The 24,237-nt window shown below is 43.7% G+C and overlaps 2 protein-coding genes across 5 annotated transcripts in view; both read right to left on the bottom strand.

Annotated features, from left to right (window-relative positions):
* Positions 1-17,367, bottom strand: part of tle5 (TLE family member 5, transcriptional modulator) — a 40,914-nt gene extending 23,547 nt beyond the window's left edge. Inside the window, exons 1-2 of one of the 3 annotated variants that reach the window (XM_069150383.1) lie at positions 16,311-17,367; positions 386-474 (exon numbers count right to left, since the gene is read on the bottom strand). In XM_069150383.1, coding sequence (XP_069006484.1) covers positions 386-474; positions 16,311-16,337 — 116 coding nt within the window. In that variant the 5' untranslated portion in view covers positions 16,338-17,367. The remainder of the gene's footprint in view (positions 1-385; positions 475-16,310) is intronic. The other 2 variants (XM_069150382.1, XM_069150381.1) reach the window with 2 other exon arrangements.
* A 1,815-nt stretch (positions 17,368-19,182) lies between these two features.
* Positions 19,183-24,237, bottom strand: part of LOC138198767 (guanine nucleotide-binding protein G(q) subunit alpha-like) — a 33,662-nt gene continuing 28,607 nt past the window's right edge. For both annotated transcript variants that reach the window (XM_069150386.1, XM_069150385.1), the window contains one exon: positions 19,183-24,160. In XM_069150386.1, the coding sequence (XP_069006487.1) occupies positions 23,970-24,160 (191 nt within the window). In that variant the 3' untranslated portion in view covers positions 19,183-23,969. The remainder of the gene's footprint in view (positions 24,161-24,237) is intronic.

Consider the following 24,237-nt stretch of genomic DNA (forward strand, 5'->3'; position numbering starts at 1 on the left):
TTATTGAATAATAAAACACTAAACGTCACATAAAGAAGTTTAACAAATATAAAGGTCTTCAGTGTTGCTGTTTATCAGCTAGCTGTAGCGCCAGGCTGTTTCCGAGCGCAACTGTATGTAACTGCATGATGAAAAAAATCCACACATCCACATTAAAAGCATCTGTTCTCGTGGAACGGTTGGTTATCGCAGCTCCATTCATTTATTTAAACATAGTTGCTACCGTTACAAAAACACCTTCAATACAGAAAAACACTATACATGTACAGCCTGAGGGTATCCTCCCTATTTAAAAGAGCTGCACTTATCAGGCTGTCAACTGTAACTGCTTCACCGTTTGTTTGTTTGTGTGTGCGAGTGTGTACGAAGGCGTTTCTGTTTGCACCTGTGGTATTGTGCTTGAAGGAACTGGAACTCGTCCTTGATCCTGTCGCAGGAGTCAGAGGTTGTGAATTTCAGCTGCTGCGATGAGGCCTGCCAAAGAGAGAGAAAAAAAAACAAACACGAGTGAAGAAACAGTGAGAGCCGAGCGGAAAGAGAAAGAGCAGGAAAGATGAGGTGGGTTGAAAGATGAGGGAAAAGAGCCGAGTGGGAGAAATAATTAAAAACATGAACATGAAATCAAGCGGTTTTCAATTTGCCACGGTCCAATGAGTACTGCATTACTAAGAAATTGGTTGCCAAGTATGTTTCTACATACGAGGGGCCAAATGCACAAAACCCCATGTAGACAAAAGCAGAAACATGCGCACCCATTGTTCCTGCCAGATCTTTAAACCCCTGCGTATGCACTGTTCCATTATACATCTCAATCACTGTGAAATTAAACGCCTGCACACAAGCCCGAGCCACACACGGCCACGAAAAGATTTCAACACACCCCGATTTTACCTTCTATAGAGATAACCCAGACTTTATCCGTCCTTGGTCTTCACAGTGCTCAGGCAACCTCAAGAGTTATTACCCGGGGCTATCACGAACAATAGCACATGCTGTGAGCCCTAACAGCCTACTGATTGATGACACACGAGTGACTCAAAAACTTACGATCCCATGCGTGTTGTCATTTCAGCAATCCTTATTGTTATTCCAACATTCAGGTTGGGTGACAAAATGTAAACCGACTGGCCTGCTGGAATAAATCTTTCTTGTGTAAATAATGACGGTAAAACACTTTCATAAACATTGTTGTAGGGAGTGGGACTGTCTGGGAGGAACGGCGGAGTCCTTTGAGCTGAAAAGATTTAACTCCGTGCTGATCTTCTTCAACACGCAGATACGAAAACCTCGTCAGACCAATAAAGCAGCCCTGAAACAGCAGATTACAAACAGAAAGACTACCTTGATATAAGCAGTACAAACTATTCGGTGTCTGTCCCACAGCTGTCTTCTTTACTGGATATGTCCTAAACACTTTTCAAAAGAAGGAACACAAAGAATAACCGAGAAGCAAACTAGCCTTACAAGGATCTTAGAAGATGACGTAATGGGAGGCCCGGGGACACGAGTGGTTAACGTGCTTCACTCATACAAGACAATAAGGCAACATAACTGGACTGAATATGTAAATATCGTCTTAAATGACAGTATTGGTATGATGCCAAATGCAGTCCCGTGAAGCAGCGCTAGCCGAGGCACAGCTATTGGTTCATCTCAGTGGAGCCTGCCATAGTGTAAATGAAAATAAAAGAGATATGCCACCCATGTCACTTCCAAAAGACTTTGTCTGAGCTTTATACAGCAAGCTACACGGTCGTTCTTTCACCTAGCCTGGATGTAACCATTAGCCCTTATTGTAATTCTGTCCACACTACATTCCCCAGGCAGCAGAGGTTGTGTTTTAGAGCACAGCAAGCATCAAACCCAAATAGGGACAAAATCTCATTATTTCTCAGCAGGCTGCATAATGGGTCAGGTGGGGGGAAGAAAAAAAAAAAAATTGAAAAATCGACATTTTCCCACTATGACTGAGCAGGCATAAAAAAAAACATCAGAAATCAGATTGCAGCACTTACAGGAAGCTAGCCTGTCGCTGTTAGGAATGAGCTGTCGTTTTGTACCCTGCTCCCCACGACATGTCGCCCGGCCTCATTTTTAACGACAAATAGGCTGCTTTGCAGTCACAGAACCACGGCCAGAGAATATGCTAAGCAACAGGATTGCTTCAGGTTGTGGGAGCAGACCTGCTTTCTTCAAAGGCTGAACTATTTTTCGCTTTGTGGCTCAGTTGGCAGCACTTAGATGTAACATGGTTAAAGTTTGGGGATGAATTCTTACTTCAGCCTCCCACGGTATAAACATATGCTCGTGGTATTACATATCAGTTTGGACACGTATTAAATATCCTTTATATTACGGACGTAAAGCATTCACACCTGCACGTGGGAAGTTCAGAAGCACTGAGGTTGGAAGAAGCACCGGCGAGTTAGGTCACTCAAAAAAAAAAAAAAACACAAAAACTACAGAGTCCAGCAAAACTGTGACAAACACAGTGACCTCAGCCATTACACTTTCAAATGTCAGAGAAGTGCTGACATTATTATTCAGCCACCACACACGTAAACCCCCAATCCACACACAAACCGAGCCGCTGCTCGGAGACAGAGGGCCTGACTGTAAAGCAGAATAACCTTTTCCATTATCTCTCCAGCCAGTATGGCGTGGACCAAACTCGGCAAACAACAGCTCGGCTATATGGGTCCGTGCCACACAGAGCCTGTGTGAACATGAGGCACATGGCTACAGGCAGCCAAGCAACTCACACTGCACGGTGTGTGCATGTTTGCGTGTGTGTGTGTGCGCGCGTGTGTGTGTGTGTGCGTATGTACAGGTTGCCCCCTGTGCCAGAGGGTAGGAGTTGTTGCTCAAGATCCAATTTCCTCCCTGTGAAGCGCAGTATGCAAACGTTTAAAATACCAAAGTTTCTCTGAGTCAACTGCCTCAGGTAGTCAGGGCAGGGAACGGAGATGGAGGGAGAGGAAACAAAAGAAGACAAAGACGAGGGAAAAGAAAGCAAGAAAAAGAACAGCAGCATTTTGAAGAGCCTTACAGAGCCAAACACCGAGGCTTCAAGGGGAAGATTCAGACATGTATAATGGACAGCAGTGCAAGTGCTCGTTCAGGAAATTGGCATTTTTGTGTGTGGCATCAAAAATGATTAAAAATTTCTAATTGACCAAATTAAAATTTGACAGAACAAAGTGTGCTGAAGCGTTCCAATTGTAATCTTTACAACTGGTTCCCAGGCTGCAAACCAGCCATCAGCTTTTGGTTGCCAAAGTATATAATATATAATAGTGACGACGTTTCAGTGAGGTTGAACTGAAATGATGATAGACCAGTGAATATCATCAAACTTGATGATACAAATGTGAAATAACGTTAAATCATTTCTGGTTCTGTCTTTGTTGCTTACAGACACAAACACACAACCGGCCACGTTATTGGCAATTCACTGAAAGCAAGTTGCTCAGTTTCACAAAAAAAAAAAAAAAAAAAAAAAAAAAAAAAGCCGAACACTGACTGAGAAACACGAACATTCTGCATTTGGTAACTAATGTGTTAGTAAATTAAATTACATTTGGTGGTATAATTAACTTCTGCAGCCTTCAGGAATGTGAATCTCTTTTTAAAGTTTTCACCCGCTGTCCGTTGTGTACCTACTCATTCACCTCTGCAGAAGATTCCACCACGAGGGCAACGGATACCGGCCATTTCTTAATATGGGAATAGTGATTACCAGTGAGGGCAACCAGACCAAAGATAGCGGTTGGCAGTGGTCAACATGTGGTTGCCGGGGGCAACAAGATCAATGTCACACTTAACCTTCAACTTGAAAATGTTTCACAGGTTTGTAACACAGATCAGAAGTCTTTAGCAGAAAGGGGGCATTTGTTGACCCCAGCTCCCATGTGGCCATATTTGGCAGATGGTTGGCGTTCACTTGTAAGCTTGGCTGGAGATAATGTTGATGTTCATCCTACCGTACGAGATACCACATGAGAACGGGGACAATTTAAGTCTGTTTTGTTGTTAAAGACTATCTTAAATAGAGAACTCCTCCACTCGGAAATAAAGACAGAGCCCAGTTTCACCACAACAATCTTTCCTACTATGAGACATAAAACTGGTGGCATAGTTATCAGAACAGTCACGGGAAATGGTTTTGTGCCAGCAAAGATTGAAATGGTTTCCGGGTACATTCTCTCAGCAATTTTTGACCGAGATCTTCAAAAATAGCTCTAATCTTGGAGAAATATCCAGCAAAGTAAAAGATTTGAAAGGAAAATTCTGACTCGTGCTTTTGTCACCACACAACCAGAGTATGTCGGCCTCCTGCAATCTACACTGCTAACAATGTTTATTATCTCTTCCTCTGTCAGTGACCAAAACAAGGTGCTCTACTGGGGCCTGAGAGCCCACAACAGATGGATGCCCATAATGTTAATGAAATACTGCCGTAATATTGTGACACATGCCATCTGCTGTGACAAAAAAAGGTGCCTGCATGCTGCGTGACCAAATACATGTTTGTGGAAGAGAGGCTAGGCTAATGGTTGTGTGTGTGTGTGTGTGTGTGTGTGTGTGTGTGTGTGTGTGTGTGTGTGTGCTTTTGTTTGTGTTGCAGAGGAATAGCCGAGACAGTGTAAATGGGCCAGAGAAAGACAAGTGCGTGTGTGTGTGTGTGTGTGTGTGTGTGTGTGAGAGAGCAAAATAGAGAGCCTCAACAGTGAATAGGTGTGAGGGACAGATTTTAGTGTGTGCATCTGTGTGTGGGGTGTGATAAGCCTCTATGTACGATTCTTGGCTGCCAGAGGAACAAATATTCACTGCCATGAATCATACACAAGGATACAGCAGCCCACACACACACGCTCTCCCTCACATTTAAAATTTGCATAGTACACACACACACACAATTGCACGCGCGCACGGCACCTAAATGTAGGACAATCTCTAATTTGATTCTGCCCTGCTCCTTTGAGACGTAATTAAAGCATTAAAAAGCTTTGTGCGCTGCTGAGGCAATTGAGACAGTCTTCAGCGAATAAATGGGATTCATCGTTTCAGGAAATTGCTGCCCCACCCCCACCCCCCTCCCATCCCCCACCCACCAACCCAAAACTCACTCATCGCACACACACACCCCCCCCCCCACCTCTCTCCCCGCCCCACAGACACACCCACCCTACTTGGCCTCATCATCTGCTCCAATCCATGTGAAATCTACTGTGAACCATAATGTCGATTTTAAATAAGAATCAGACGGAGGCTGTTTCTGCTCCATAGATCAGTCGACAAAAGGGACGGTAAGGGATGGAGATTACAAGGGAGGGGCTTAGCGTCACACACACACACACACACACACACACACACACACACACACACACACACACACAGATATGACACTACAGTGATTAGACACACCAACAATACATGAATACAGTAGAGCATTTAGACACACAAGCAGAGTACATGCACAAATACGGAGACCGAGAACGAAAGAAACGCACACACACACAATAACAGCAGGATACGTCGGGAAAACATCCTCCTCAGTATAAATCCTGCCTGAGGGTAGCGGCAGTGTGGGGATTGCATTTCCTGGAGCACTGCCTGACTGTTTACATCTCAGTCAGAGTGTGTTTGTGCGTGTGTGTGTGTGTGTGTGTGTGTGTGTGTGTGTGTGTGTGTGTTGGGGGCAGGGATGGAGCCTTGGCATTGTAATCACTCACTAATGACTGGATGTTATCTCACTCCCACTTTTAAATGAATGCAGAAGATCCGCACTGACGAACAGTTGGCCTATTTCTCAATGCCAGGTTGTCCGTTTGCTCCATAGCAACAGTCTCAAGGATGCCATTTGAGCCGCTCGCCTTCTCTGTCCGTCTGAGATCCCCTCTGCCCAGTTTGAGAAGAGAAGATGGGTGCAAACACGTGATTGTTCAAAAAATACTACTTTTCCCGAGTAATTGGGAAAAAAAAGTTAAAAAAAAAAAAAAAAAAAAAAAAGTATTTGTGTTGAAAGCAAAATAATCATCAGCCTTTTTCAGTTGACTTTGGTGGCAGGATTACTAACTGCAGGGGTAAATTAAAGCCCAGGTGCGAGTGCAGCATGCGTGTGGTTCAAGATAAATACAAGGGACGCACCACTACCACTTATTGTCAAGTGCGAGCATTTGGGTACTTGCGGATAGAGAGAAATGATACGAGTATTTAATAATAATGCAGCGTGTCTGCGATAAAAGTATCAATTACCATCAAAGTCCACTGACACGGAGACCCACACCTGCTATAGTTTGGCTGCTATGCTGATTTCTTACGACTGAGGTGAAATCCACATCGATCCACTGCGTAGGGAAGCTGAGGAGAGACACTGCTGGCCCAAATCTCAGTGGTGAAGCTGAAGGCCGAGATGTGCTGCTGCAGGACGGTAATGTTCTTTCTCATGAAGTAATTGCACCCTTGGTCAGAGAGCCTCTGTGATGTGGTGATGGCTGGGACTCTCATACTTGTTCTCATTGTTCCCACAATGCTGAGAAGGCGACAAAATCCCACATAATTGGACGGTTATCAAGAGCTTCCGTGATTTGTTTCTGGCTGACGAATGCCTCTGCACATTTTCTCTCGCCTCACCCATGTTTGCTGCGAAGTTGTTTGTTGCCGTCTGATGGTTGAGCTCATTATAAAACAAAAAAAACAAAAAAAACAACAAAAAAAAAATCACATTGTAAATGAGATCTTTTTCTTATTACTTTTGACAATGTAGCAGAGCTCGTAGTCTGCTTTACTTTTGTCGTGATTGCTTGTGGAAGCAATCCTCCACTGACAAAATGTTGAGTCCACATAATGCTGCCATAAAGTGCATTTTGGGTTTGAAGTATCTAAGACACTTACAATTGCGAGTAAAGTACACGAGCGCGATGACTGCAGACGCGATACCCGATACTGCTATTGGTGTAGCCATAACGACTACTTTGATGAAAAGTGCACAGAGCAGTTAAATGAAGTTGGGTTTGGATGTGAAGTCCTTGTCGGTAACTGCTTGTGTTTTCGCAGCCTGTTTCCCCTAAAGTATCGGTCTTTCGCGTGCAGCACTCGCCCTGCGAGGTCTGCTCTGTGTATTGGCGAACAGAACACATGCTTTATTTGGACAAACCTTTCAGCAAAAAAAAAATCCATCATAACATGATTCACAAAGCCAGACGTTGAGGGCTTAAGCCTTTTGCTAATACACCAGCACCAAACAAGATCACATCCTCCATCTAAGAATAGCTCCAACCCAACAATTCCATCTAAATATCCCGGATTAGTGTTTGGACTAAAGCATATGAGCCCGGTGATCTGAGAGGGGGACAGGGCTAACTGGCCCACATCCAAGCTCACCCTGGCTAACTCGGTCTGGGCCAAAAGGAAGCCTCGCTATGTTGGCTGCTCAGTGTGTGTATGTGTGTGAGAGAGGAGAGGAGCGGCTGAGGAATAGGATTGTGTCTTCAGCCGCTCTGGACAGGAGCTTTGGAGCGTGGGGAGAGCCTAATCCTGTTTCGGCCAGGAATTTGATTTTGATTATCATCTCTCGCAAACCAAACGGAGGCTTACCCCCCATTTCTGCAGCGTTATCCCCACAAAACACACACACACACACACACACACACACACGCACGCACGCACACACACACACACACACGCACACACACACACACGCACACACACACACACACACACACACACACACCTCCCACTTGCAGCCTAACAGATTTGACCTCGTTAAGACGCTTTAAAGGGGATTATTCTACTTTTATCACTTCGAGTGAAGTGCCCTTGCAAACATAGCCTTGGCTCGGCTCGCCTTCCCTCCCCACACCGCACAACTGTCTTGACCCCTTGCGCGAGGCCAGCCAAGCGCATAGGACAAACACACAAACATGACACTGAAGGCACACTGCCCTGCCAACACCGATGCACTTGTACACAAACGTCGATTAGACTATACCTGCGCGCACGCACACGCGCACGCGTACGCACACGCACACGCCACAGGAAAAGAGAGCCGAGATTGCAAAGCCAAGGGAAATGGGCAATTTGTCAAGAGTGGGGAAAGTGGTGAGGCCGACAGGACTGTGGGTTTGGAGACCATGGCTGAGATTAAAGCCAGGCTCGCAGAAGGGGGGCTTCAAGATTACACCCAGTACGCTTGTGCGGATGATTGATGCCTGCTTGTAAAAACTAGGGTTATTACTTACAACAGCCAGCGAAGGAGGAAAGACAGGGAGGGCGGAAAGGACGATTAGTCCCAAAGTTCACAACAAGTAAGTGGACAATGAGAGCAGAAAGCTGCAGTGCCGGAACGTCGGTGACTCCGGGGAACTTCTGTTTTATCCACTCGACCGAGGTGCCGGCACTTAAGTTCTTTCGTGTGCACATATTAAACGTGTTAAATGCTCGGACTATTTTCCATTGTTATCCCCGATTCCAATCCAAGCAATTTAATTTGAACTATGTGCTTATGAGTTCCAATGGAGTCCTTTTGAAATGCTGCAAAATGATGAAATGTCAATGTGTTATGCGCGTCAAGATGTCAATATCCTTCAACCAAAGTGTCCGTCAGACGGTCCGCTACGCCTTTAATAATCTTTCCGAAACCAACAATCCAACACGCACGTCCACGTCGCGGCATGTTGTTCTCTCTCGTATTCTATTTTTCACCCAGCCTTCGAGTGACGGCCTTTTGGAACAACTGCTTAGACTTGCTGTCAGACGAATTTGTTTCAAACACACGCATGCCTTCAGCATCTGCCTCTCCTGCCAGAGCGGACACCGACGCTGAGGGCTCCGGTCAGAGAACAACAACAAGAATCAACTTTCACAGCAACACAATGCTTCATCATTCAGGAATGCGCTGCAATAAAGCCTCTGTTAGCATAGGTACTGAGATCTTGATTACTCACTCCCTATAAAAATGATTGTCATCGCGGTAAATCTCCAGTTGTGAAATGCGTTTAGTGTCTCGGCGCCCAATAAGCCTTCCCAATCGTAAATCTTCCACTCAATCTGCGAGTCTCCGATTATATTTAGTCTTCACGGTGGTACCTGTGGCAACTTGGCCACAACAAAGTCTCAATCCACAAAACATTGAAGGCATTTCATTGGTCTGGGAGACACAACAGGATGTCCTGTTGCAATTATGAAGCATTTTTCAGAATGATGGGACTGGCAGGCGCTGATGTGCAGCAGCCCCATCACAGCAGGGCAAAGACAATACCGGTCTCTGAATACAACACGACACCACCCCCATTCTCGTCCGCACCAACTCCCCCCTCCGAGACAAACACTCGGAGCGGCGGAGGTTTTCATCGGCTCGCTGAGAACACACCTGCAAAAACAATAAATAAATACAGGATCTTGGTGTGTTTGTGACACCGTGTTGTTTCATTTGTGGCCTTGAGACTCTTAGAAACGGAGCAGCAAATTCTCTCGTCTCAACTGGTGCAGTGTGTAGCGTTTTTGGCAGGTCTACGGGCCGGGCCGGGCCGGGCCAATCTAGCCACCTCCCGTCGAGCCGCTTTGTTCCAGCCCGTTGCACCGTTCTGCTCTGGGGAAGCTTTACCCCCCCCCCCACCCTCCCCCCCCACCCCCACCCCCAACACCACCCTCCTCTCTTCCCACCTCCCACATTCTCCTCCTCAGAAGCCACAGCTGAATACTGATGCAGTTCCCCGCACCACACACCACCCACGTTCACTCCCACACAAAAATACACACACACACGCACACAAACACGCACACACACACGCACACACACACACAAACACAAGCGCCCGGTGACCTCTTGGTTGCGTGTAAACGTGCACGCGAACGCACATTAGCACAAAGTCATTACCACTTTGCCTTTTCTGTTCGTGCACAGCGTCTTTCAGTCGTGCACAAACACACACATGCAAAATCTCCACATACCGTGTGCTAACACCGAATAATGTATACGGACCACAAAAGCCCGTCCCACACAAACAAAGCTGTCAATTACTTATTAATTTGTAAAATTTGTACATTCCACCTCCACATCGACGTGCAGGTCTCGTCCATAAATGCAGCAGAAACACTCTCTCACACACACACACACACACACACACACACACACACACACACACACACACACACACACACACCAGTGGCTTCTGCAGATTTGAGCAAAACCAAAATCATGGTACAACTCGGCTGACATCTGTTTTTATTTATATTCAAGTTCTTTCTGGTAATTTTGCTGCGATACTTTGTGTAAAGCGAAGCAGCCCAAGCTGACAAAGAGACACAGATACGACTCAACTTGCAAGTCTTCATAGTTAACAACATTTCAGGGGAAGCGCTACTTTCTGTTATAATTACCAAGTAAAATGAAATATTCTGTATATCCTGCGATTCTTGTTCTAATTTCTCTCCTAAAAAAATAATTTACCAAGTACATTTTGTATTTTACGATTATTATAAATCTGGCAGTTTAATTAATCCTAACAGTACACTTTATGACGGCAATAAAGTGCATACATAATATTAAGCTGTCTTTTATATCCTTGGTATATAAATTTGGCATTGCTCGTTTATATTATTTTTATAGCCTAATCTATGAATTTCTAAACAATTCATGTAAGTTTCTCGACATTTATTTCTGCCAATAATAACCACATGGTGAAAGTTCTGTTACTGATTGGAACTGCATCATTTACAGAGTGGTGACATGTTTTCTGTCACCTTGATTCAGTATTTCCTTCAAGCCAGAGGCTTCTCTTGGTTACGGCGGCAAGTCAGAAGTGATGGTGTTGCACTTGTGTTGTTACCCCCCCCCCCCCCCCAAAAAAAATACTTCCAAATGATGTCTGGGATTAAGTTGCAGTTTTTCAAGCATCACTTACTTGTGCTTTTGTGTGTCATTTTGTGTTGGGAATCAAACACAATTAACAGACCACACGGATGCGGCGCTCTGTGGCTCTGATTAAAATGGCAACCATGAACAAACAGCATCACTGGCGAGCTGACCAACCTGGTGCTGTCTAATGACGGCAAGCTCCAATAATAATAATTATTTAGAAAGAGAGCGCATATACCGTACACGTCTACCGTGTAGGGTCTCCAGCGTGCTCCGGGCTTTGACTCGCATGTGATCTTCTCTGCAGGTGTGTGTTCAATGTTCACAAGGATTAATGAGTACAAACCCCCACAAGAAACCACACAGGAAGCCTGCTGCAGAAGAAGAAAGCGTGACGAGCCGCGCAGGAACGTTATTTGTGATGTTAAAACTTTTACAGTTGGTGTATGTTGCCACTGGACTGCTTTCTCGCTGCTGTTATGTACAGATTTGATTTGTGCGGATGCGTGCGGGGATGGGACCGTTCACACAGCCGTCTCTTTAAATTCACCGTCCATTTTGGTTTTCCAACGGCTGTCCAATGTCGGCGCTCCGCGAGGTCACGACAAATTGGAGGTGCGCACGTGTGCACACAGAGCGAACACCTTCTGATGAGGACATTTACGTGATGTGGACCCTCACGTACTTGCGTGCATGAAAAGTATATTACTGGCTTGAGTTGGTGTGCGTGTTGAACAAGAGAAGGGCCGTCCCAGTCTGCACCCCTCCCCTTCAATCAGCCCCAAAGCCTTTTGACAATCATCCACTGTGGCCCTTCACAAAAATCAACATCACCTGTGACCCGTGGCCTCAACTTGGCCACTCAAAAGCAGGGCCCCCTGCAGGCTGGTGGTGTTCAGGGAGGGGGGGGGCACGCAGGGCGGTGTTTGTCATGCTAATCAGCCGGCCTAACCTTAACGACCCAGACATCTGCTGGCCTGCCTGTGTCAAGCCCCACATTCAATTTGTTCCACAGATACAAAAAGTAGATAAGACCCTTGAGGCTGGTAAGAATGTCTGTCTCTGTATGTGTGTCTGTGTGTGTGTGTTCTTGCTGTTGATTTTGCGAAGGAAAAATCCTTTTAATTCTATACATGTACCAGAGCAGTAATTACCAGCAGAGAAGAGAGCCGATGTGTGTGTGTGTGTGTGTGTGTGTGTGTGTGTTCTCATCCTCTCTCATGCTTTCTTCTGTGTGTATGCGTGTGCACGCACTAATGTCCAATACCCCCCCATCGACACACACACACACACACACACACACACACACACGTCGCACAAACACAGGAACGTGTGTGTGCAGCAGAGCGGTGGAGCAGGGGCGGGGGGAGTTTGTTTAATGGGCGAGACAGGGGACCATGGGGATTAAGCTCCCCCCAGCTGGAGGCTTTAGAGGAAAAGCTGGGGGCTGTTCTGTTAATTCAAGTGGGCTTAATAATGCCTGTGCACCCTCTGCCCCTGACCCTCCCACCACTACATCAGATCTGGGAGGAAACGCGTGATAAAGGGAGACAAGCAGGAGGGGGGGGGGGGGGGGGGGGGCGGAGGTTTTGTGTGTGTGTGTGTGTGTGTGTGTGTGTGTGTGTGTGTGTGTGTGTGTGTGTGTGTACAACCTGTGGCCATCTCTACAGTCGTGTATTGGCTCAGGGGACTTGAGAGATTTCGCCTCCATATTACTTGTGCTTCTCTCTGGCTTTGGCACCAGGCCTTTCTGTTGCTCCACTTTCACACCACAGCCAGCTTTGTTGAAGCTGCATTAGGATTAATCAACACCCAAACAATATGGCAAATGCTGTCAACTGGGTCAGGCAGCATGCCACGATCAAATGAGGCTTTTTCCTCTTAAAACAATGAACTGTGCCCATAACCTGCAACAGGGATTAAAATGTGCCTATTAACATAAAATACACCTTGAATCCTTGTTAAACCTTGAAAACCTCCGTCTTCTTTTTGTCTAACTGAGACAGCTACCTGAAATAAGATAAATCCCCGGTTGTCAATACTGTTTTCAGATATAACGCCATTATTAGGGCGGCACGGTGGTGCAGTGGTTAGCACTGTCACCTCACAGCAAAAAGGTTCCAGGGTTCGAATCCGGTCCTGGGCCTTTCTGTGCGGAGTTTGCATGTTCTCCGTGTGCTTGCGTGGGTTCTCTCCGGGTTCTCCGGCTTCCTCCCATCATCCAAAAACATGCACCTCAGGTCAGGTTACCTGGCGCTGCGCTAGTGGCAGCCTGCTGCAGCAGCTCCCCCCTGAGAGCCCCCCTGCTGTAGTGAAGAAATTTCCCCTCGGGGATTAATAAAGTGTATAAAATCAAAAATCAAAAAAAAATCAAATTATTATGGTATCTGACCACCCATCACTACAACCACCAGTACAGATTCCTCTGCGCCCCTAAATTAGACGAATCTGACGACGAGAGGATCCTTGATTGTGTATAGAAATTGCGGAAATGTAAAGCTTTGGCTCAAATTATGTGCCCTACAGGAACTTCAACACTGACAATACTACACAGTGAGCAAAGGAAAATAAATAGGAAAGCAGATTCAGCAGTGCATGAGTAAGTTTGAGAGATCCATCATCTGTCATTATGAGGGAGCGCTGTTACTCTCATCCTCCAGCTCCTTATCTTTGACACTCGTATCTATATGGGTGTCACACATTCTCCCCATCCATGGACCCCTGTGACAGCGGCAGCAGCTGAAGGGGGAGGACATGTATGCAGTATATTTATGTCTAAAGCCACGGTGGAGGGAGGGCGGGTGGGGAGGAGGGGGGTGGGGGTGGGGTGGGGGGTGGTTAGCGCAGGTGTATTTGTCAGAGGTTGGGAGTGACTGGTTGTAGTCTGTTAAGCTGCAGCTCCAGCAAAGAGACATGTTAAATTCCCAAACCCTGTATTTAATCCTGTGTGCTGGGGTCTTAATACTTCAATCAAGCAGTATAAGGGCACTCAATTGGATTAGAAAAATAACCTCCTCGCCAGGCAGCAGCAGAGTGGTCCAGCTGCTCTCACCTCGGAAAAGGTGACGGTGTTCTCACCCCGTCAGGAGGTGAAGGGTTCACTACTTAAACCAATGGAAGGAGGGTTGGTTTGAAGGCAGAGCTTCAAGATGACATCTTGACCCCATTATTCTCCAATGAGGAGTGCAGCTAAGTAATGTCTTCTAGCATCAAAATTAATAAGAACAACGGTCTCTGATTTTAGTTTCACGATATATCAAAAGATACGCCATGTGACTCAAACCATCTCCTCCACAGACAACTGTCCGTACCTGGTAAAGACAACTTCTTTTTCCATCAACGGCTTGATTTATTTGACAAATCATTAAGGAGATGAATTTCACGCTCATTTGCATTAAGTACAAACTCAAAAAGTTTTCCCATGTTCAGTCTCATGTTGCCTGATTTTTCACAGTGCTTCAGGAGGCCTCTCACTTGGATCCCAGAGAAAGCAAACTGCGGTTTACTTTGCCTCATGACATACTGCACTCGGTGGGTCTTCCCAATCTAACTAGCTCGAGTTAATCACACTAACTTCACACTGAAAACATGGACACTGTTGTGATGTGGATTAAAAGACTTCATACTAAATCTGTACGTGTCTTTAGAATCAAAACAACAGCAGCCACTAAGCTGCAGTGTGAATATTACAAAATGAGGAGTCCTTGAAGTCTGATTGTTGAAAGTCATCAGTGTTCAACATATTTCTTATTACACACTCTTGACTAAACAGTTGAAGAGCAAGAGCATTAGGTCTAGATACCAATTTTGTATCTAGCGATAGGATTTTTTTTTTTTAATGTTCATTATAAAGAAGAAGTAGCATTACGGCTGGATTTTACATCATTAAAGATATTTTATCGAGCATATTCATAATGATAACAAACATAGTTAACGAAATTGAACAAAACATCAGTTTTCAGACATGGCAGTGAAGCTTGTTGGGACGCACCACTAATACAGGATTTCACTGATCTGACAAGGCAGGCGGCAAACAGAGGTTCCCAAATCCTCACGTCGTGCTTCCTAGTCTGAACTCGCATCAGCAGCAGCACCAACGGGGGAGCACAATCAGGCTGCCACACAGACTGACTGCCAGAGGGCAAATTATTCATGTCACAAGATATTCAGGTTCTCGCTTCGGCAAACAAACTTTACCCTTTCCCGCCATGAAAGAACTAGTGAGGGCAACAAAATGTTGCCAGGGTGAAGCAGAGGGCATCATTTCTAACAACCGTCTTCCTGCTTTTGTGTTTACCTGCGTCGCACTTACACAAAACACCTCTTTGTTATATTTGCAGGGGCAAGGTGAAGTGTCATCCAAAACCAAGAGGCGAAAACACAGAGAGGCCACCAAATTTGCCATGTGGGCATATTTCTTTTTATACCATACATTACATTTAGCTGACGCTTTTATCCAAAGCGACTTACAACACACCGATGGTCCACCATCGGGAGCAATTTTAGGGTTGAGCGTCTTGCTCAGGGACGCTTGGGCATGTGGCCGGGAGGAGCCGGGGATTGAGCCACCAACCTTCTGGTTGGTGTGGTTGGTGTGTAACCCAGTCTACCGACTGAGCTACAGCCTCCCCAACATGATGGAGTACTCGGCTTCTATTGTCTTTTTGAGCAAAAAAAAAAAACAACAACAACTATTTAATTTGAGCCCCCGGCTGATAGACTCGCCGCTCTAAAGCTGCTGGAAAGTTATAGTGAAGTGACACAGTTGTGCCAGTCACTAAACATAAATGTTTGACCAATGGGCTGAGAGCCCTCATCAGTGATGAATCCATGCCCTGGACCGAGTTTCTGTTACCATGGAAACTTGAGATTTAGGGGAACAGAGATGTGCGCATTTTCCAGTCATAAAAACACACCCACTGTAACAGTGTACATAGTTCAGTCTGGTTGTTTTAGTTATCTTTTTGGAGGAATGTTTTATACATCTGCAGCTATTACGTTTGTCTTCCTGGTATTTTGGAGGATGGAACCAAATTTACAGGAACTGACACACAAAAGTGGGACTTTTTTTTTTTTTTTTTAAATCATACGGTTGTTAAAATATGACCTCATTCATCAGAGTTGCTGGATTTGATTGGGGTGACTTAAAAACCATCATGTGGAAGAAAGTTTTACAGGTTTCGTGTTCACTATCAGGTCAAGTCTCCATGAAACCACATAAGATATCTTCCGTAGGATTTACCCGAACTAAAACAAACGTTATCAACCAACATTAATCTTGTTAAAAAAATAAAACCAACACGTCCTGTCACCTCTATTTAATCACAACACGTTGTCTTAAAAACAAGTTGCATGCATAATGTGCCTCCCTAACTAAACCCCGCCGCGGTAAACACTTGGTAAACATAATCGCTGAACAAAATGTCAAATTAAAAAAAAAAACACTTACTGAGTGTCTTGATTGTGGAAACATCATGTCAGTTGCTTGTTTGTTGCTTTCCTTCCCAAACAGGATCAACTGTGTGCCCGGTGTGTGTATTTTTCCCGTCCTTTGTCCAAAGCTAGCCCAGCCTCACACCAGGAGCTGTCCAGCGTTAGCAGGTTGACTAGCTAACGGTAGCTAGCGGGTCCTCCCCCCCCTTCACACACACACAAAAAACAAAAACAAAAACAAACAAACCCCGAAAATAAGTGATGCGCTCGAAGCGAAGGTAAAAAAAAAAAAAAAAAAAAAAAAAGAGTCGGTGTGTTTATCTGGGTGATGCAAGACCGGTCAGCTGCGCCTGCTTCCGACCCCGTCTCTCTCTCTCTGTGTGTCTGAACAGGAAGCCACCGTTAGGAAGCTAAAGCTAGCTAATGCTTCAGAAGCTGTCAGTCAAAAATGATTCATCGCCGTCGCGAGCTTTTCCGCCTGAACGCACGCGACGCAGCGGCGCGAGCTCAGCGCATGTAAATTAATAAACGTTAAAGAAAGAAAGAAGCACGCGCACTGACAACTGACGTTTGGATGAAAGCTTTAGCGGAAGCGGCTTTCTGTTTTCGGCTTGTAGTTTTTGGCCCTTTGAAAAGCTTCCAGTTCGCTGTTCTTTCGGTCAGCTTGCGACCGCGCTGATGAAGAAAAAAAAAGTGAAAGAAGAAGAAGAAGGAGAAGAAAAAAAAAAAAAAAAAAAAAAAAAAACACGATGTAATTCTCAGAAATAACAAAATGTCTGCGGGTTCGTTTAAGTTGAAGCTCGTTTCGTCCCAACGGCTACGAATTAGTCGCGCGAGCGAGGAAAGGAAATAAAAAATAAAAATCTACGTTTGTCGCCGAAATCAACTTGAAAACGGACTTAAAACGCTCGACGTTTATCCCTTGAAACGAAGAGCGCTGGAGAATCCGAGCGGATTTGGCAGTGGCGGTGGTGGAGGTTGTTGGTGGTGGTGGAGGAGGTTGGTGGAGGAAGCCAGAAAGTCAGTCCGTTCCTGGAGCTGGTAGGTCGACGCGACGCTGCTCACCGAGCTTGAACGCCCCACATAGAAGCGCAGCGGATAGACGAGCGGGGAGCGGAGCGGAGCGACCGGATCTACGCGCCGCGGATCTACCTTCGTCGTTCAGGCTCGATTTCTGGGCGGCGAGCGCCTCACGTGGACAGGTCGGGGCGCACAGGACGGAGACGAGTGCAGGTCAGTGCACTGCTCCGAGCATGTGGTGGACCAAAATTGTCAAAATATGAAATAAGCCATTTAATGCACCAAAAATTAGATTAAAAAAAAAATTAGATATTAAATAAGCCATTTAATGCACCAAAAATTTGATTAAAAAAATAGACATTAAATAAGCCATTTAATGCACCAAAAATTAGATTAAAAAAAAATTAGATATTAAATAAGCCATTTAATGCACCAAAAAATAGATATTAAATAAGCCATTTAATGCACCAAAAATTAGATTAAAAAAAATAGATATTAAATAAGCCATTTAATGCACCAAAAATTAGATAAAAAAAAAGATATTAAATAAGCCATTTAATGCACCAAAAATTAGATAAAAAAAAATATTAAATAAGCCATTTAATGCACCAAAAATTAGATTAAAAAAATTCGATATTAAATAAGCCATTTAATGCACCAAAAATTAGATTAAAAAAAATAGATATTAAATAAGCCATTTAATGCATCAAAAATTAGATTAAAAAAATTAATAGATGTAGGCATTAATATATTGATAAATTGAGACATAATTTCACATTTCTGTTTTAATTTGTTTTGGATTAATTCCACTATTTTGCTTACGTCACTTAATTTTCGATTTTCTAACATTTTTTTTTTTAAGTTTTGAATTTTTTTCTCTTCGCATTTCCTCCCTCCCCCCCCCCCCAATATTAATTTCCTCAAATGTTTTGATTTCTAGATTTTCATGCATTTCTGCCTCGTTATGCAAATGAGGGTGCCGCAATTCAAAGTGTGTCAGGTGTCTCAAACTTTTCACCTGTTTGGGTGACCTATGTCAGAGTGCATAGATCGGCTATACATATCTTGCTTCCGAAACACCGGTTTTATTCACATAAGTTTAATGACATTTGATGCAAGTTTTCTTACCCAGCATTACAGGTTAAATATGACAGTTGTGCAAGAGGAAACTAAATCACTTTTATTTTGATTTCATACTTTGAGATATTTATCAAAATATACCAAAATCAGGCTTAAAAACAAGCATATGTAAAATGTGTATAAACTGTTGAATGTAAACTCACTTTTATGTCATTAAAGCCCTTAAACTCCTATAAATAGTTCATGACCTTTGTGTGCACTGAGCCACAGTTCTTCCATGTTAATGACATGGTGTTTCCCATATTATGTTAAATTGCTCAAGAAAATGAAGAAAAAAAATTGCACCTGCAGTTTGAGATTGAAGTTACTTCAGAGCTAGATTTCTTTCTCACTGACTGTTAATATCATCCTCTTAACTTGAGAGGAAACAATATGCTGCTCAAAGAGTGCAGTCAGTCACATCAGTAGCTACTACATGGAATTGAACCAGTGACCTCTTATGACCCCCGCTTCTATCCTGAAGGGTGGTATCAGTATTTGTGCACATTTTTATTCCATTTAATAGACTACTTCACATGTGTACTGTGTTTGTTAATATCTTTCGAGCACCATTTGTGCTCGATTATGGCGGCAAATGCATTCAGAAATCAGAAGAATTATGGAAAGGTCAATGAAAATGTGTCCGTAATGGAAATTCTAGGTGACTTAAAAAGGTGGTGGCGTCTTTTAATTACTATACGTAAGAAAAGGATTTCCCACTCCAGAGGAAATGCACAAGGATGCGAGAAGAGAGTATAGGAACATATTTTATTCCAATTTAAAACATTTAAAGGAGAAGGCTATGTAAAAATCATTTTCATGTTTGAATGAGGTTCAGGCAACAGTGGTTGAAATGAAACATACAAAAAGAGAAATATGGCTAAAATACTGTAAATCAATAACCATTAGAACCCTTTTCTTGCGGGCATTGCATGAATAGAGTATCTCACCCACCCACTCCCTCCCCAACCTGACAAACACATGCAAGTAAAATGACACTTATCTTAAAAACAGCAGTTCATCATTAATCTTAAATATAGAATAAAACTGTCCTTTTTTTTTTTGTTTTTTTTTTGTTAATTAATCACATACCTAGTGTTTGTTTTAAAAACTGGACCATGAAATTCACAGGCCCTCTGATTTTTCACAACATTGGCACTTTGTTAAGAGTCTGGCTTTACAAAGAAAGGGGATTGGCACACTCATTGTACAGAATTTACATTTGGTATACTTAAAAAAAAAAAAATCAAAAAAAAAAAAAATCAAAGAAAAATACATTACTTTCAATTTGTACACCACTACACAAAGTTTATTTGAACTCTTTAAAAAAAAAAAAAAAAAAAAAAAAAAAAGTGTCTTCTGAAGTGGTCCTAAATACGTGTGTTAAGGTGTGTCAACTTTGCGAAAGAAAAACAAAACAAGATGCAAAGATAGCTTTTAATATCACTGTATATCCATCCCTCTCACCAGAATGGACCTCAAGCATAAGCAATAGCCATCAAAGTACACACACACACACACACACACACACACACACACACACACACACACACACAGTACCAACGCGCGTGCTTAAATGGACATAATTTGCATGAACGCAGGCCCATTGCAGTGGTGCAGTTTCAGTGCCTTCGACCCAGGGAAAGAATACAGTCTGATCAAATAAAGGAGTAGGAGGGAGGGGGAGGGGGGGGAGGGGGGGCGGAGAGAAAGAGGGAGAGAGAGGGGGGGGGGGAGAGAGAGGGGGGGGGGAGGGAGAGCGAGGGGGAGAGAGAGGAGAATGGTGGACGTAAACACGCAGCATTTTCATTCACTCGCTCGTTGTTAAAACCATCTAAATACAACGGCCATTCAGTACCTTCACTTCGCAAGTGTTTCAATAAATACATTAATACTGAGGCTTAACGCGCAAGCTTCATAAGGAAAACAAAACCATAACGTAGGAATCAATTAAAAAAAAAAAAAAAAAAAAAAAAAAAGGCTCGGTAAATTTGAGCAGAGATCTGGGTCAAGTTATAATAAATTTGTGACGCCTCTTCCTGTTGATTGATTTTGCTTGGCACAGTGTTTTGTACTGGATCGTCGTACAAACCTTCTTTAAAATGCATCCCTTGTAAACTAATGCAAACACAGTAGAAATCAATGGAAATGATTTCAAATAACTGACCCAGCGTCTCTGATGGCTCTAATCACTGGGAGTGTAGCCATGTGACTGTCTGTGCCGGATGCATTAAGACAAGGCGTTAAGTCGACATTATCAGCAAGCAAAAACCGATGTGACAATATTTTTTTAAAGATTATAGCATCATGCCGACAGCTGTTGCTGGACAGGTCACCTTTGTTTTGTTTATCATCCTCACCAACGCCCCCTGTGGGCCATTTGCAGGACAGTAACTCGTCTATAAGAAGGCAGTGGAAGAGAAAACACACACACACACACACACACACACACACACACACACACACACACACCTGCTCTTTAAGTAGTTCCTTTCCAAACTAAGATGAAGCCTTTCAGTTTATTTGTCCACGTATCAAAATACAAAATTGTGGCATCCACAAAGTTAGCTTCTGTTAGTGAGAGTGAAAAGCATCGCATGGGACAAACAAAAAAAAAGGCTTTTAAATGTTAGCTGAAGCACCAAAGATCAAACCTTTACCAATACATGCTGGAAAAACAAGTTGGAGATCTGCAACATCATCAGTGATGTTTCAACCCATAAAAAAATGTGGCACTTGTCAGAAATATACATCTCTCCTTCATTAAACGCATCAGAATGCACAAAGTCTAAACGGTGTGAAGATTACTGCCACTGGGAATGTGTGATTAGAATCAAGCGAAGTAATGAACAGGAAGAGTAGATTCCTCTCAAACTGAGCAGATCGCGCAGATGTTCTATGAAAATATTTACGCGCAAACCATTTGGCAAACAATTCAACATACAGAGAAAAAGTAGAGCAGGATGTGGAGTAATTTCTGATGTTTACACTGACCCTTGCCAGCATTTTCCAATGTGCACATGAGGGTAAAAATTTCCCAGCACTCCCTCTTTTATTTTTTATTTTTTTTTTAAACTCCCAACACAGCCAAAGTCAAACATGGAGACACTACCAATGAAGAGAACAATATGCATAAGCACACAGTGGAAAATATAATAAAGTCTAAAAGATCAGCACGTATTTCATAAGAGGAGCAACGGGGGGCGGTAAGGTGCGACAGCTGGGACACTACAAATGTGCTATTGCACCTTGGGAAACCCCGTTTCTTCTGACGTGAGCTTTCCTCCTCCTCTGAAGGCAAAAAGATGGAGAACAAGGCATCAACGCGTCCCCTCGGGAACGTCGTGTCGGCCTCCGTGGACTGCTGCGTTCTCCCCCCTCACTGAACCTGTAGCCATCACCCTCAACAGGATGTCAACGCCCTCTTTGATTCAGAACGCCCCGTCCCCGTCCCCCACGACCACCACCCACAAGGTTAATTAATTGCACCTTTTTGCTCTATGCCATCCATAGAGTCCTTTCATTTCTACCAAAGCTGCTAGGAGTAGCCCTTGTGATGAAAAAGTTATGAAAACTTACCTGAATTACATTGTGAAGACAAAAATAGCCATCTAACAACTCTCATCTTAAATGGAATATTTAAACAACTATCAGGCAAAGACGCACGATATGGGATTGGTACCAAGAGCCAACGCATATCCTGAAAAATTACAAAAAATGCAAGCATCCTTGAACAGGAAATATTTAACCACCAAGTATTTTTGTCTGTTTTCATTTTCCTATTTGCATAAAGCACAAAAACCTGACGTGGAAACTGCGAGTTTCCTTCGCCAAGCATTTCAAAACAGAACTGCAACAACTAAATATATGAAGTATCATTAGAAAGATAGAACACTTGTCCATAAAATAGTTTTGATATTTTACAGCAGTATAAAATCTCCTCCCGTCCTCGAGGTTGGAAAAACTTTGAGCTGAAACTAGAGAGGAAGTCTCATTTACTGTATCAACAACACGTGGATCTGATTGATAAATTAGACATACAAAAAAAAAAAAGACCTATTTACTCTCTTTCTATCTGTGAGTTTATCAAATGCAGGCCGAATAACATGGCAAAATAAAAGGCGAATATGGAGAGAAGCCATTGGGATGATGGTGACCAACTTGTGACTGAAGCTAACCGGCAGCGCAAAAGCTTTATTTCATCTATAACCGACTACTGCACTGTACTAATCTGGTATAGTCACTCACACGTTGTGCACGGGAAAATTATTCTCACCATCAAAAGGAAACAAACAAAACTAAAATCACAGTAGTTACACGTGATTCAGACAACTGTCGACAAATAGAAATGCCACACAAAGTGAGTTGCTTTTGCCATCGAACATTTGAATGATCCAACAGGAGAGAAAACCTTCGCTAAATTTTGGCAGTACCACTTCCCAAATATGTTTTCTTAGTGTCTGAGGGCGATACTGGCGACTTAAATCTATTTACAGGATGGCAATGGCATACTAAATTACAGGGGAGTTGATGTGCAGCATGTAAATACCGCTAGTGTTTGCTTCATTATGTAAGTTCCCGTTTTAAAACGAGGGGCAGCGTATAAGGAACACACCGTGACTTTTTCTGGCGGGTTGCACTTCAATTCAATTTTAAGTGGCGAGCGATAGCAGTCGACCGAGAAATTAAGATGGCTGCAAATATTTAAAGCCACAGAGAACCGGTAGTGATCTCCGTGTAGCCCTCACTCTGTGTGAGCAGCATGAAAACCTTATTTACATTCAATAGAACTTCTGTTCTCGGATTTGTGGCAAGATTTAAAAAAAAAAAAAAAAAAAAATCAAAAAAAATATAAAATCAAAAGACCCAGGGAACCGAGTACCTCACTGCACCGCAGCATTGCCTAATTAAATATTTCTACCATCATAATTAGTTACCCTTCGCAGATGAGCAGAGTCCTGGGTCTGCAGCCTGGCGTCACGCCCTCATGCTGTAATGTAGAGCATGCATGGGTTAAATAAGTACGGGAGAGAGCCCTTTGTCCGTGAAAGCTTTGTCTACCTAATGAAGGCCCTCTACCCACCTCCAACACACAAGCACGAGTGATAATGTAGTGTTAAGAAAGAAAAAAAAATGTGAGTCACGGCAAGGGGCCAAAAGAGGAGCGAGAGGAGTAGACCAAACCCCAGGGAGAGGAGGACAAGTGGAGGGAGTGTTACAGTTGAGTGTGTTTCATGTGGGATTGTGCAAAGGGAACAATTAATAGAACCACAAAACTGATTACTATCCTTTAAATATGGGTCAAACCAACAACAGAGGACGTGAGGGAACAGACGGGGGCAGAGCAGGGAGAGTGTTGGTCTGGGAAAGTATGAAGCTCATGTCTTTGAGCAGCACTGTGTTTTATGCAGATGTGTGTTTCTAGAAGTGGACTGCACTCGTGTGTGTGTGTGTGTGCGCATGCGTGCGTGCGTGCGTGTGTGTGTGTGCGTGTGTGTCTTCCTTGCTCTCTCCCCCCCTGCTCTCTCTTTCTCCCTCACACCAGGTTGTACTCTTTGAGGTTGAGCTGCAGGATGGTGTCTTTGACGGCTGCAAAGACGAAGCGGATGTTCTCCGTGTCGGTGGCGCACGTGAAATGGGAGTAGATTATCTTGTCACTGTCTGGGTTCAAGTCCACAAACATCTTCAAGATGAACTCCCGACCTGCCTGGGCATCTCGCTGGGGACCTGGGAAAAGGACGGACCGTTAAGAGTTTCATGTCTGCTCTTTTGGTCTATTTCATCAGGATTTCATGTCAGCACTT

Source organism: Embiotoca jacksoni, unplaced genomic scaffold (assembly GCF_022577435.1).
Source record: "Embiotoca jacksoni isolate LCO1_2020_lvr unplaced genomic scaffold, fEmbJac1.0.p SCAF_16, whole genome shotgun sequence".
In the NCBI taxonomy this organism is placed as follows: Eukaryota; Metazoa; Chordata; class Actinopteri; family Embiotocidae; genus Embiotoca; species Embiotoca jacksoni.